This window comes from Cotesia typhae, unplaced genomic scaffold (assembly GCF_013202065.1).
Source record: "Cotesia typhae breed Kobodo isofemale line unplaced genomic scaffold, CoteBio_Ctyphae scaffold_121, whole genome shotgun sequence".
Lineage (NCBI taxonomy): Eukaryota > Metazoa > Arthropoda > Insecta > Hymenoptera > Braconidae > Cotesia > Cotesia typhae.
This window is the reverse complement of record NW_027423773.1, coordinates 553,927-567,586: the sequence shown is the minus strand read 5'-3', so window position 1 is coordinate 567,586 and position 13,660 is coordinate 553,927. Positions and strand designations below refer to the sequence as shown.

Sequence of the window (13,660 nt, the reverse complement as noted above, 5' to 3'; positions counted from 1 at the left end):
AATAGATTTAAATTTAGATTGGAAATATATATTTTTTCGAGGTTTTAGTTTTAACTTGAAATAGATGGAAAAATAAATAGAACGTTATGGATGCTATCGCTCCAACGGATGTTCACTAGGGTTTCTGAAGTTTCCTGTCGGAGAAGTATCGGTTACTTTTTTCATTAATATTATATTGTTTTTTTTTTTTTTTTCTGAAATTGAGATAATTAATTTTCGATGTTTGACTTTACCAAGCCGTATCTCAGAAAATATCAGTCCTGTGGAAAAACGTTTAAAATATTTTTTGTAGGAAATTTAATTTTCTATAAAAAAGGTAATTATAACTTTTGTCCTAAGTCTAATATTTTAGGAGATATCGGGTTCCTAGGAACGATCCAACGCCAAGTAGTTAAAAATCATCCCTTAGCCAATAATTGAAGTTGTATAATTTATAACTTTGATAAAAATGATATACAATAATAAAAAAAAAAAAAAAAAAACGGTCAAGTGAGCTTGCAATGATGTGGAAAAATCTCAGGCGATTGAGCAAATTTGTAAACAAAAACAGGTTAGAATCTGTCAGGGGAGCAAAAATGAATGAGTCTGGATTATTTGTTTTATAAAATATCTGGCAAAGCGATATGCGATACACGATACAAGGTATTATATATATATATATATTACGAACAGATGTCGGATAGTGAGCAGGTTACACACCAATAAAGCGCCCTTGGAATAATAAAAATAATAATAACGATGATATCAAACAAGGCATTCGCTCAGCTAAACGAAATTCATGAGCCAAAGGATGAGAAATTATACATGTGTCTACTGTTATTCTCTATTTTATCAAACATACTATATGTGTACCGCTTGCCGTATGTCGTGCCCCGTTAAAATTATAATCTGTGGAGCACTGGAGCATCTGAAATTAACGATCTTCATTTAATGATACGCTTCAATCTTCATACCGCATTTCCTGTTTTTTTCAATCGGACCAAAATCGGAAGTATGCTGTACCATTTTAAAAATGCTGTAACTCCTCATAAAAATGAGATAGAAGGCTGGAAAAATTTTTTTTGGAAAGCTTGAAGACTCTAGTTACTGGAAAAAAATATAAAAAAATTTTTCCAGGTGGCGCTGAGGGTCAAAAAAATTTAAAACCCCAAAAAAGTCAGAAAATTGGACTTTTTTGAGTTTTCGGTCCCCAAAAACGAGTTAAAAAATTTTTTTTGAATATTCTGAGGGTGGAACTGGATAATAGGAGCTATTAGGAGTAATTTGAGACCTCGCAGAGCTCACTAGCTCAATTAGGACTCGAGAAAATCTGCGCCAAGTACCTGAATTTTGAGAAATTTCCACTTTTCTATCTCTTAGGTCCCAAAAATAATTTTCTAAAATTCCTAAAAATAATTTAATCCTCAAATTACATTCTCAAAGGTTCCTAGTAACTATTCCTACCCCTAAAATATATAAAATAAATTTTTAATCCAGTTTTTCGCGCGCAAAAATCGAAAAAACTGAAAATTTATCAAAATTCAAGTACTTCGCGTGGAATATCTCGGGCCCTAATTGAGCTAGCGAGCTCTGTGAGGTCTCAAATTACTCCTAAGACCCTCAGCAATCTAGAAAAAAATACAAAGAATTTTTTCTAAACCTCCATCATTTTTTTTTTAAGGGAAAATCTTAAAAAAATCTGAAAGAAAGTTAAATTACGGCCTAGTAAATGTTCGATCGTTATGAACGAACTTAAATAACCCCCCTCTCCTTGGCATTTCTCCCCTAGTGTTTCTCCTCCAGTGAGCCCCCACCATCCACTCGAATGCAGACGCTCAGATGCGGAATCTTTAGGGTCGCCTCGGCTCGGAAGTCAGTTCAGTGTTCGCTGTTACGTCGAGAGGGTAGTTTCGCATTTTTTTTTCTCCCGGTTACTTATTTAGTGACATGTGTGTGTGTGTCAGTGCTAATAATAAGTGTAAATAATATCAATAATAATATTGATGTATCACCATCACAATTTAAATAACAAGGACGATGATTTCGATGTCCTGATGCTTAATTCATCAAATGAATCCTCGATAATGTGCGACCCGACGGCCCTTCTGGATTTGGTGCCCGATGAGCAACTCATAAAGAGGTCCTGCATTGATTACAACGAGTATACTTACTGTTACGGAGCTCGAGGTTCGTTTTTTATTAAGACCTCACTATAAAATTGCCCCGAAATTTTTACTTCCGGCGAGGGTCAACTTAATAGCCTGCTTGGGCTTAAATACTAAATTGTTTTCCCAACAATTAAGTGTTTGGCCCAAATCCTTACCCTCCTACGATTTTAACTACCTGGAAACAAAAAAAGTGATTTTTTTTTAATTTTCTGGAGAAAAAGTTATGATAATTGGTGTCAGAAGTGCTTGACAGCAATTTTAGTTTAAATTTATTGGAAGAATAACCGAGAAGATTTTTTTAGTCAAAAAAAAAAAAAAAAAAAAAAAAAAAAATATTTTGATGGGAATCGAACCCACGACCTTCGTGAGAAAAATTAAATTTTGAATTTCTAAGGATTTTAGGGGCTGATTTTGGTGGTTAAAAGTTTGTTTTGTTCCTTATGACAGACTCTAGGTGGTGGGTTATGTCCCGAGTGTAAATCGCGCAGGTCAAAATTTGGAATTTAAACTCAAAAAAAATTTGAAATGAATTTTTAATTGAAAATTTATTTAATACTAACACAAACACGATTCTTAATTAAAAAAAAAAATTAATAAATAAACCTACTCAGGATTCGAACCCGCGACGTCACATTCAATAATAACAAAAATTAAACTGTAAATATCTCGGGACCTATTGGACCGATTCCGTTCAATTAAAGATATTTTGACTCCTTATAACTTCCTCTAAGCCGTGTCATCACTTTTTTGTAGATGGTGCTCAGGTCAAATTAAAAATAAAAATGGTGATATCTCGGAAACCACTGGACCAATTTTGACCAACCAAAATTACTTTTTTTCCTTGTAAAATTCTCTATCAAATGACGTTAGTCTCGACTTCAGATCTTTTAGGTAAAAAAAAAAAAATGATTTTTAATTACTAAGAAAAATCTTACTCATTAAAAGACGGCACGTGCGTTTTCTGGGGATCTAATTGGTGTGTGTATGTGAGTAAAGGGTCGATAAATCGGGGAAGAAGGCACACCCAGGGGTGAATCGTGGATATCTGTGTTCAATATCCTTGAGCTGCCAAATGCAGGACTACTGTCTATTTTTTTGACTTATCTAAGTTATTTTGCTTGCCAACACTCTTCCCCAGAGTTCTTCCGTCCCTTTTTCACAGTAACTATCTCTTTCGCTCCCTCCTAGTTCGCTGGGGTGCCAGGGAGGGCGGCTAACGCAGACAAGTCACATCGATCTTCAGCCACCGGCTTTACGGATTTATTTCGGATAGCTGATAGTAAGGAGAGACTAGAAAAATAGTCCGTAGTTAATCGCGGAATTAACGGATCTCTTTCAAAATGACACCCTATTTATTTATTTATTTTTTTTTGTCAGAGGTGGGGGTAATTATGGACATTTTTGGAATTTGAATTTATAATTTGGAGCTTCAATGGAAGCCTTAACATTAACCGAGCCCGGAAAATTTATTCTGGAGAAAGTTTGTATTGATTTTTAAATGAAGGCGCGGGTGTCCTTGAATGTAATTGTTATTGTGATTTATGGAGTTATATTTGGAATTTTTGGTAAAATTTTGAAGGTGGCTAGTTAGGAAATTTTATTCTCTATAATTTTTGTGTCTTATAAAATTTTCCTAAGTCCCATAGTTTTTCCAATAATCCCAATTTTTGTTAGAAAAATCACAAATTTTTTTTTGTAAACAATTTTTCTGATTTCTTGAGAATAAATTTCAACAATAGCTTCTTTTAATCATCAATTTTAACCAAACTGACGACAATTTATCATTCTAAAGTGTCTCTATTAACACGTAAGGACAAACCGCGAACAAATCTGTTGACCAGGTGCCAGGTGAGGAGCAAATTAATGGGGTACTTTCTCAATGACTGTAAAGACAGGTACACGCTCTCGTTGAAGCTTGGCTGGATCTTCAAAGATTTTACACTTTTCAATGGATCAATGGATCCTTGCTCTTTTTCGGTACCGGGCACTACTATATTGTTCAGTGTTGTAGCACCCGGCCGCGTAATAGATGCTTACACAATTCGGTATGTCAAAACGTGTAACATAATATCTGTTTTTTGGGCAAACACGAGTAGAGTAGAGTGTTTTTCTTTTTAGAGAGGGGAAGACACATACCATCACCATCTGAGAACTAAGAGCCCGTGTCTAATAGAATTTATTAGAGATGAGGGTCCTCTACTTCTTTTTGTGTTCTGAGAATTCGAGCCAACGAATTTGTTTCTCTATTGATGCTCCTTTGTTGGTTTTCAAGTTCGAGATCTTTTGTAAAAATTTTTTGAGTATCTGAAAATTCGAGAGTCAATTTCAAGGTTACTTTTTTGATGTATCATGTGTGTTAAGGAGGTATAATGGGGAGATGTTGTTGAATCGGGAACTTGTAATGAGGTGTGAATGATTTTTATGAGAAGTTTTGGAACTAATTCGAGATTTTTTGGGGGAATTGGAGATTTTTTTTAAGTTATGATGAATGAATCTTGTAGATTATAAAATTCTACGTGAAATGGTGGATAATAAAGTGTCTTTGGTGGTTTGGATCATTTTAAAATGGATGTTGAAGTGAAAATTAGAAGAATTTGGAAGAAAATTGGGTTTTTGGCACTAAATCGGGATTTTTTTGAGGAAAATGTAATTTTTTACAAATTCCAATGAATGGATCTTATAGATTATAGAATTCTGCGTAAAATGGTATATGGCAATGATACATTTGATAGCCTAGATCATTTTTAAATGGCTGTTAAATTAAAAATATCAAGAATTTAGTAGAAAATTGAGTTTTTTGACACTAAATCGTGATCTATTTATCAAAAAAAATTTTTTTTCAAAAAAAAACATCCAACTACCTTGTAGATTATTGAATCCCGCGTAGAATGACGTACGGCAATAAACATTTATCAGCCCTGAAGCCCAAAAAAATCTTAGTTAAAAATAGAATCTTTAAAAATTTTAATAATTTCGGTCTTTTTTTATACCAATTTACAATTCTATCTAACGTCAATCTAAAAATGTCAAATAAATAAAATTTTTGAAGCTACATAACTGTTCCACGGATTAAGATTTAAAATTCTATAAAAAAATTTCAATCAGATAGCCGTGATTTGACAGACAGTGATTGAATTAAAAGAAAATTGATCAATAGATCAAAAGCTCTATAATTTAAATCATTTGTCGGCGTATCGATATAACGATCAGAGTACATTAAAAATTATAATAATCTTGGAAAATTCTTGTTATATTTTTTTTTTCAACCCCTGATAAAAAATTTATTTATTTATATTTTTGTAAAGGTAATTTATAATCTTGGCAACTAAGTAAATTTAGGTCCTTCAAAAGTACCAAGGGTACAAAGGGTCATAAAAGTGACTAGACATTGTGCGCCCAGGTATAACTGTCCAAGTTGTACAATAGCATTGTTATTCTTCAGGTCAAAGTTTTCATTCATACAAAATTTTTTTTCTTTTTGTACTGATTAAAGGTACAAGAAATATAGAGTATTTTATTTTATTATTATTTTATGGTTTGTTGTCAAAAACTAACCAGTAAAGAGTATAAATATTATAAAACTAGGTGATCATAAATAGGATAGTGGTGCAATTTCCGTGAGCGACGATATGGAATAATCAAGTGGTCAATTACTTATTCAAGCTGATTATAATTGAGTATTTTTATAATTTGATCGAAATTTTTTATTTAATTAATAAGATAAAGCGAATATTCAGTCAAAAAGACGCAAATTTGAAGAAATTCATTTTTTGACTAGGATTCTTCATTATATAATAAAATATAATAACAAATCTGTGTACATCATTTTACGCAGAATTCAATACTCTATTAGCTGAGTTAATGAGTTTTTGAGAAAAAAATTTTTTACATAAAAAAAATCCCGATTTAGTGCTAAAAAAACGCAATTTTTTGTCGAATTCTTAGAAATTTCACTTCAAAGTCCATTTAAAAATGATCTAGACCATCAAATGTATGATCATTATATATCATTTTACGTAGAATTTTATACTCTACAAGATAGAATCATAACTTTTTAGAAAAAAAATTTTTTTACCCCAATAGATCTCGATTTAGTACCAAAAACTCGAATTTCCTCAAAATTCTCACAAATTTCACTTCAACATTCATTTAAAAATGATCTAAGCTATTAAAAGTATCATCATTATACACCATTCTACGCAGAATTTTATACTCTAGAACATCCAATCATAACTTTTTAGAAAAAAAATTTTTTTACCTCCATAGATCTCTATTTAATCTTAAAAAACGTAAACTTTATCTCTAAAACCCAATTTTCCGTCCTTCTACTTCCTATTTAGACCTTAAATCTGACAACTACTCCTTAGAAATCACCAATAAAAAATTTCTCTCGTGACAATACCCAAAACTTAGTCCCTAATAATCCTCCTAGTCTATAATCCAGTCGAGCTAATATCTAAGAAAAAAAAATCAGTTAATAAAAGCTGAAATTAGATAGATATCTCGCAGCTGGATGTTACAATACGCTAGGGTTAAAACCTTCAACCCTTTGTAACCTCTAAGGGTATCTCCGTATTTTTTTTCTTAGAAATTTTATTTATAAGAAAAAAAAACGAAAAACGGCGACTTAGAACCGGAATTTACGTAACAAAAAATGAAAAGAGCAACTGTAGAATTTAAAAAGCCGTTTTATTTCTATGGGCTTATTCATAGCGTGGGTGGATAGCTGTCTCAAGTGCATTGATGGCGGCTGAGACTGAAAAGAAGAGACAAGCTCGGGGCTAAGATCCGAGCAGATAAAATAAAAACCTATATATATATATATATTAGTCTCGAGTAGTGATAACGGTTCTGGCTCCAAAAAGTGTATAATAAAGATAAACACTCATAAAACATGTTTATACAATCTTGTCAGCCGGAAAAACACACTCCTTCAAGTCAGTGACCCGTTTTACCCACTCTGGCTGGCGCCAGGATTTTTTTAGAGAAAAACAGGCTCAAGTGGCGTAACCAGCACTCGATTTCGCGTAAAATGAATACCCGCAAGCCTATATACAATTATTTATCCCTGTGTGCGTCGTGTGTGCTATCTGTGTGCGTCAAATGGCGAATATAGGCATGTGGGGGCTTAAATGACGCAGAATTAAATACTGATAAAGATTTCAGGAGTGATTTTAAATTGGGAGGCTCCTGGGAGGAGTTATGAGAACTCTTAATGAGGGACATTTTTCTTTCAGGTTGTTTATTGGACAACTCGGCACCCCGGGGCCCGCCCGATGTGCCTCCTCGCAACCCCACAATGAGTCGGCTCAACGGAAGACTGCCCGGTAGCCACGCGAGCGACCACGACCGCGATCTTGATTTGGAGCCCTCCTGTCTAGTGAGAACGCCATCAGGAAATTTTTACAACAAACCACCAAGTAAGTTTCTTTTGATGGACCATCAATCTTTTATGTACTGTCCCACGCTCGAACCCTGTTGACCTTCCAGATGCTTCATGGGCTATAAAATTATTTTCGTTTAATTTATTCTAAGTGCTGCGTGACGATTTGACGTATGCTGTCCATCTGTTGTAAAAAATTATTCCCACAATTTTTTTGAGTGAGAATTTTCGGACTTGAGGTAGCCAAGAGAAATTTTTTAATGATAAATCGGGATTTTTTGAGGAAAAAAAATTTTTTTCTTGAAAAGTAACAAATGTATCTTGTAGAGTATTTAATTCCGCGTTCAATAGTGTATAATAACAGGGATTTTTATGGTCTGGATCATTTTAAAATGTAAAGAAAAGAAAAATTTTGGAGAATTTAGAAAAAATTGAATTTTTTGATCCTAAATCGTGATCTATTAAGGTAAAAAAATTTTTTTTCTAAAAATTTGTGATAGGATCTTATAGAGTATTAAATTCTGCGTAAAATGATGTATAATAATTTATATTTATTTGCCAGGATGTCCGAAAAAATCCCGATCAAAAAATAAATTCCGTAAAATTAAGCACGTGATCGTCAAATACTGTCAGAAAAAATGTTCTTAGACCATCCCATTCGATCAATCTTTTTCGTTTTTCTACCCCGGGGCCTTATTCGTTGGAGTCAGAACGAGAATATCACGTGAGTAAATGCCCTGGCAATCTCAGTAAACGGTTGGCGTAATCACTTGGTCATTCGGGGCCTTCCTCTGGGCACACCCGTAATTAGAGGGGCATTACAGGGGCTTCCCACGCTAGACTGCACTGTAGATAAATAGAGGTTACGGAGGTCCTGGAGCGCAAGACAAAGCCTTTCAAGGAAGTATCGACCCTCCGATTGAGAACTTCAATCCACCCTTCTCCTTTCCCCCTCCATCTTCTCCGAGTAATTCAAGTTTTCGCTCAAGGATAAGTATTGCTACACTTATAATACTACGACAAATTATCGCCCAAAAAATGTGAGAAAATTTTTTACACAATTCTTAAAGTTTTATTGTAACAGTGATTTTTCAATGATTTACGCTATTGAAAATATTATTGTTATACATCATTTTATGTAGAATTTCATATTCTATAAGATACAGTCATAAATTTTGAGAAAAAAAAATTTTTTACCCCAATAGATCTCGATTTAGTACCAAAAACTCGAATTTCCTCAAAATTCTCACAACTTTCACTTCAACATCCATTTAAAAATGATCTAGGCCATCAAAAGTATTATTATTATACATCATTTTACGCAGAATTTCATACTCTACAAGAGCCAATCATAATTTTTTATAAAAAAAAATTTTTTACACCAATAGATCCCGATTTAGTCTTCAAAAACGCTAAAATTTGATTAAAAAAACTCAATATCGACTGATTAGTCCTCCCAACACATCATTTTCACTATCAAAACCTAACTTCTTTTGAATTTTCCAGAGAATACGAAAAATGAATACAATAACAAGCACCAGTCAACGGGAAATAGTCCAATAAAAGTAGAGCTACAAAACAATATGGACAGGTGAGTAATAAATTCTTTAATTTTCCCCCTCTTTATCCGCAAATTCTAATGAAAAAAAAGTTGCAGGGTACCACTGCCTTACGGCCACGCGCCATCGATGATCCCAATGAGGAGACAAAGCATCAGGTGCCACTTTCGCAAGGGCATGGACTGGTGCAGCTGGAAGTTGATCGCGATAGTTGCGATCACCATTGCCATTTGCTTGATTGGTGCCTTGATCTACTTGGCCGGTAAGTAAACAATCATCAATCAATAATCAATAATCATGATCATCAATCTGATTCTAATGATTATCAATTTTCCAGCATCAAGCTCGGTCACTTGGCCGTACCACGCCACCAAAGCCTGCAACGTTTTGGTGGACAGCCAGGACAAGAGCCTGGAGACAAAGAACGCGACGTCAGCCTCGGCTACGTCAAGCCCTGGACGAGCAAGACAACCTGCAGGAGGTGAGAATCCAGGAGATCATATAAATAGTAATGGTTATGTTTACAGTAGAAAGCGTAGAGACACTAGTCAGCATGACAATTGGGACTTGGTTAACCCTCCGTTTGACACAGTAACTATGCATGATCATTTAACTGAGCACGGTGGTGGGTTTTCTGAAGCTAGTTCTATAGGTAGTGACGCAAGTGACGCTTCTTTCGGGTCTACCACTAGCAGTTCCACTTTTCAAGAGCAGACAACCTTCAGCGATGACGGGACAACGATTTCTTATGATCAGGCGACTTCTGATGCTTGGACGTTGACTACTGATCATCAGGATGCTGCTTCTGAAGGTCAAACCTCAGGTTTTGATGATCAGCAGGTCAGGGTTGATGATCAGGACTCTGTTTTGGATGTCCAGGTCCATCCTGAAGCTCTGGAGCCAGCTCTTGGTGATCAGGAGATAGTTTTGAATGATCAGAACCAGGGATTTGATGATCCGATACCTTCTGAAGGTCCAAAACCTGATCTTGATGGTGCAAAAACCAGTTTTGATGATCAAGAGGCTTCTTCTGTGACTGATCCATCAGCTTTTGTTGATCAAACTCTCCCTGAAGGTCAAACACCTGATCCTGATGATGCAATATCCAGTTCTGATGATCAGGAGATATCCTCTTCAACTTTTGATGATCAGGAGACATCTTCAACTGCTCCACCAACTTCTAAGGCTCAAAATTCAACTCTCAATGACCTTCAGACACTTTCCGACGATCAAGCTTCAATCTTAGCCATCGAGGTCCCTCCAGACTCTGAAAAATCACTCTCAAAAGATCGAAGATCAATTCTAGCCAAAAAAACACCTTCAATAATTCAAGCTTCAACGACTGATCACCTAAGAACATCAACTACTGGCAATCTCGATCCTCAAATTTCAACTCTAGAGGATTCAAGCCCACTTACTGATAATTTGGGGCTAGGTACTGCTGACAGATCACCAATGACTAATGCTCCAGTGGTAAAGATCACCGCTGACCTTCCTAGAGAGTCCTCCAGGGAGGAGCCAGACCGCGATTTGCTAGATGAAGTGCCCCAGCAAGATTTTCCGGGTTCGCTGTACAACTCCGAGGTAATTGAGATAGTCGCGCTGAACGACCGAGCAAACTCAGGACGAAATACATACACTATTGAGGAAGAGGACCCCCCAACTTTGGGCTCGGAATTTGGAGAATCAATGGAGGTGGAGACCAACAAAATAACAGAAACTTCGCATGATACTACCACAGAAATGATCCAGGTGAATGTGACTATCTCCAGCTCGGACACCAAGTCAGCCCCCAAGCAACTCTATGTAGTGTCTATCTCTGTCCCGCGTGATCCTGGCACTAATCCTAATGTGGTGACAATTCCTAATTCATACGAACTTCCTCCTCCTCCCAAGCCTCCAGCTACACCTCCACCAATTTGGGCTGGAGGCGAGTGTGAGTGCTCTTGCCCTTGCATGGACTCTGACGATGATGACTGGGGCTTTTTTCCAGCCGAGGACACTCAGGAGTTTAATACCTTAACCACTTTAGATGATGCAAGTGGTACTACTAATAATGTCACTGATGATACTGGTGTTACTGATAGTTCTGTTGGTAATGACTCTTGTGGCACGCCACAAGAGCCAACAATCCTAATCCTTGAAGGTGAGGTCGCTGCCACAGCTTCTGCATGTTACACAGTTACACTAACTGCTGTCTAACTAACCTTTGATAGTCTTTGATATCTCACCAGTTGATGAATCTTTTCTAAAGTATTTTTCAAATTTTAGGTGCTAGAACTTTTCCTGCCAGGTCTTTTCCTCCAGATGGGACAACCTTTGCTCAGGTCAGCTTGGGCCAGCATTTAAACAAGGAGATTCCTGCGTACAGCTACTGGAATATGCAGTTCTACCAGTCGGAGGCTGCTTACGTCAGGTTTGATTACAGTATTCCCCGAGGAGCGTCTATTGGCGTCTATGCCAGGAGAAACGCGCTGCCTACTCACACTCAGTATGATCTCCTAGAGGTCCTCAGTGGATTCAAAGCTAGAACTACCAGAGCTTCTCATGTAAGTTGATGATCCATTGGTCCAAACTGATGGTTCTGATGTTTCCTAATCAATGTGATGATAATGATCCTATCTGTTCCAGCCGTCAATTAAAAAGGAGGTAACCCACTACATGGAACCTGGTCACTGGTTTCTATCTCTGTACAACGACGACGGAGACCCACAAGAAATATCCTTCATCGCGGTGATCGCTGAAGACATGACCCACAACTGTCCCAACGGATGCAGCGGCAAAGGAGAGTGTCTTCTAGGCCATTGCCAGTGCAACCCAGGATTCGGAGGTGAGGACTGCAGCGAGAGTGTGTGCCCCGTGCTCTGCAGCCAGCGCGGGGAATACATTAACGGCGAATGTCAATGCAATCCCGGATGGAAAGGCAAAGAGTGCTCATTGAGGCACGACGAGTGTGAAGTTCCTGATTGTAATGGTCACGGCCATTGTACCAACGGCAAGTGCAACTGCGTTCGAGGGTACAAGGGCAAGTTCTGCGAGGAACCTGACTGTCCTCATCCGACCTGTTCAGGTCACGGGTTCTGCGCTGAAGGAACCTGCATCTGCAAGAAAGGCTGGAAGGGAGTCGATTGCAGTCAAATGGACAAGGAAGCTTTGCAGTGTCTCCCAGACTGCAGTGGCCATGGGAACTTTGATCTGGAAACTCAGACGTGTCACTGCGAGCCTATGTGGTCAGGGGATGACTGCTCCAAGGAGCTTTGTGACCTGGACTGCGGTCCTCATGGTCACTGCGTGGATAATGCTTGTGACTGCGTTCCAGGGTGGTCTGGCGAGCTTTGCAATCTGAAGCAATGCGATCCCAGGTGCAACGAACATGGTCAGTGCAAAAACGGAACCTGTCTTTGCGTTACTGGGTGGAACGGAAGGCACTGCACCATGGAGGGCTGTCCTAACTCTTGTTCCGGTCATGGCCAGTGCAGGGTCAATGTTGACGCTCAGTGGGAGTGCAGGTGCTATGATGGATGGGATGGAAAGGACTGCGGCGTTCTCTTGGAGCAGAATTGCAGTGATCAGCGGGACAACGACAAAGGTAGGTTGATGATGATGATGATGATGATGATAGTGGTTAACAGTGGGATAATGATTATGATATTGCAGATGGACTAATCGACTGCGCTGATCCCGAGTGCTGTGGAAACCACGCTTGCAGAGGCAGCCAATTGTGCGTGTCCGCGCCCAAACCTATTGATATCCTTTTAAGAAAGCAGCCACCAGCAATAACAGCGTCATTCTTTGAGCGAATGAAATTCCTGATTGACGAAGGCAGCCTTCAGAACTACGCACGACAGGAGAGCTTCAACGAAAGGTGAGTATCGTCAATAAGATTAACCCAGAGACAAACCAATAACTGCAATGTTGTGACCCATGTCAATACCATGTGATGTAAATACTTAACCCTGTCCTACCGGGAATAAAGGCATATCTCTCGTTCGGCTTTTCTTGTTTCTAATTCAGCCTACTCAGTAATTTATAAATTTATTTCTAACGAATCTGTTTTATCCGTGCTGCTAGCGTCTTCTGGAATCACTTCAACACCAGGTAAGACTGTGGTGACCAATTAATTCCTTGCGCGTGAACGTAGATTTAACCGGCGAATTTTTATGTTTGCATGACCATTTTCCTCCTGTGTTGACGTTTTGCAAGCTTATCATTCTTTTATGCTAGCAATTAGATCATTAGTGTTATCAATAATCTGTCAGCTATCACAAACTAATTCAATTTCTTCCACAGTCGATCTGCTGTGGTGCGTGGAAGAGTGGTGACATCAATGGGAACTGGCCTGATGGGAGTCAGAGTTAGTACCAGTACACCCTTGGAAGGCTTCACGCTGACCCGAGATGACGGATGGTTCGATCTTCTGGTTAATGGCGGTGGTGCTGTCACTCTCCAATTTGGCCGTTCGCCGTTCAAGCCCCAGACCCACATTGTCTTTGTTCCCTGGAATGAGGTACGTCATCAGTTATCACCTTGAATCCTCCAAGACTTTGGAAATTGGATCCTAACCTTTGAAT

General features: G+C 37.8%; 1 protein-coding gene across 10 annotated transcripts in view; it reads left to right on the top strand.

The window, feature by feature from the left end:
* Nucleotides 1-13,660, top strand: part of Ten-m (teneurin transmembrane protein Ten-m) — a 125,661-nt gene that overhangs the window by 105,171 nt on the left and 6,830 nt on the right. For 6 of the 10 annotated variants that reach the window (XM_074253077.1, XM_074253076.1, XM_074253075.1 and 3 more), the window contains 9 exons: nucleotides 7,385-7,567; nucleotides 9,037-9,121; nucleotides 9,188-9,351; nucleotides 9,427-11,235; nucleotides 11,361-11,638; nucleotides 11,721-12,678; nucleotides 12,747-12,954; nucleotides 13,161-13,187; nucleotides 13,380-13,596. In XM_074253077.1, coding sequence (XP_074109178.1) covers nucleotides 7,385-7,567; nucleotides 9,037-9,121; nucleotides 9,188-9,351; nucleotides 9,427-11,235; nucleotides 11,361-11,638; nucleotides 11,721-12,678; nucleotides 12,747-12,954; nucleotides 13,161-13,187; nucleotides 13,380-13,596 — 3,929 coding nt within the window. Of the gene's footprint in view, nucleotides 1-1,951; nucleotides 2,167-7,347; nucleotides 7,568-9,036; nucleotides 9,122-9,187; nucleotides 9,352-9,426; nucleotides 11,236-11,360; nucleotides 11,639-11,720; nucleotides 12,679-12,746; nucleotides 12,955-13,160; nucleotides 13,188-13,379; nucleotides 13,597-13,660 lie in introns of those variants that run through there. The other 4 variants (XM_074253079.1, XM_074253084.1, XM_074253082.1 and 1 more) reach the window with 4 other exon arrangements.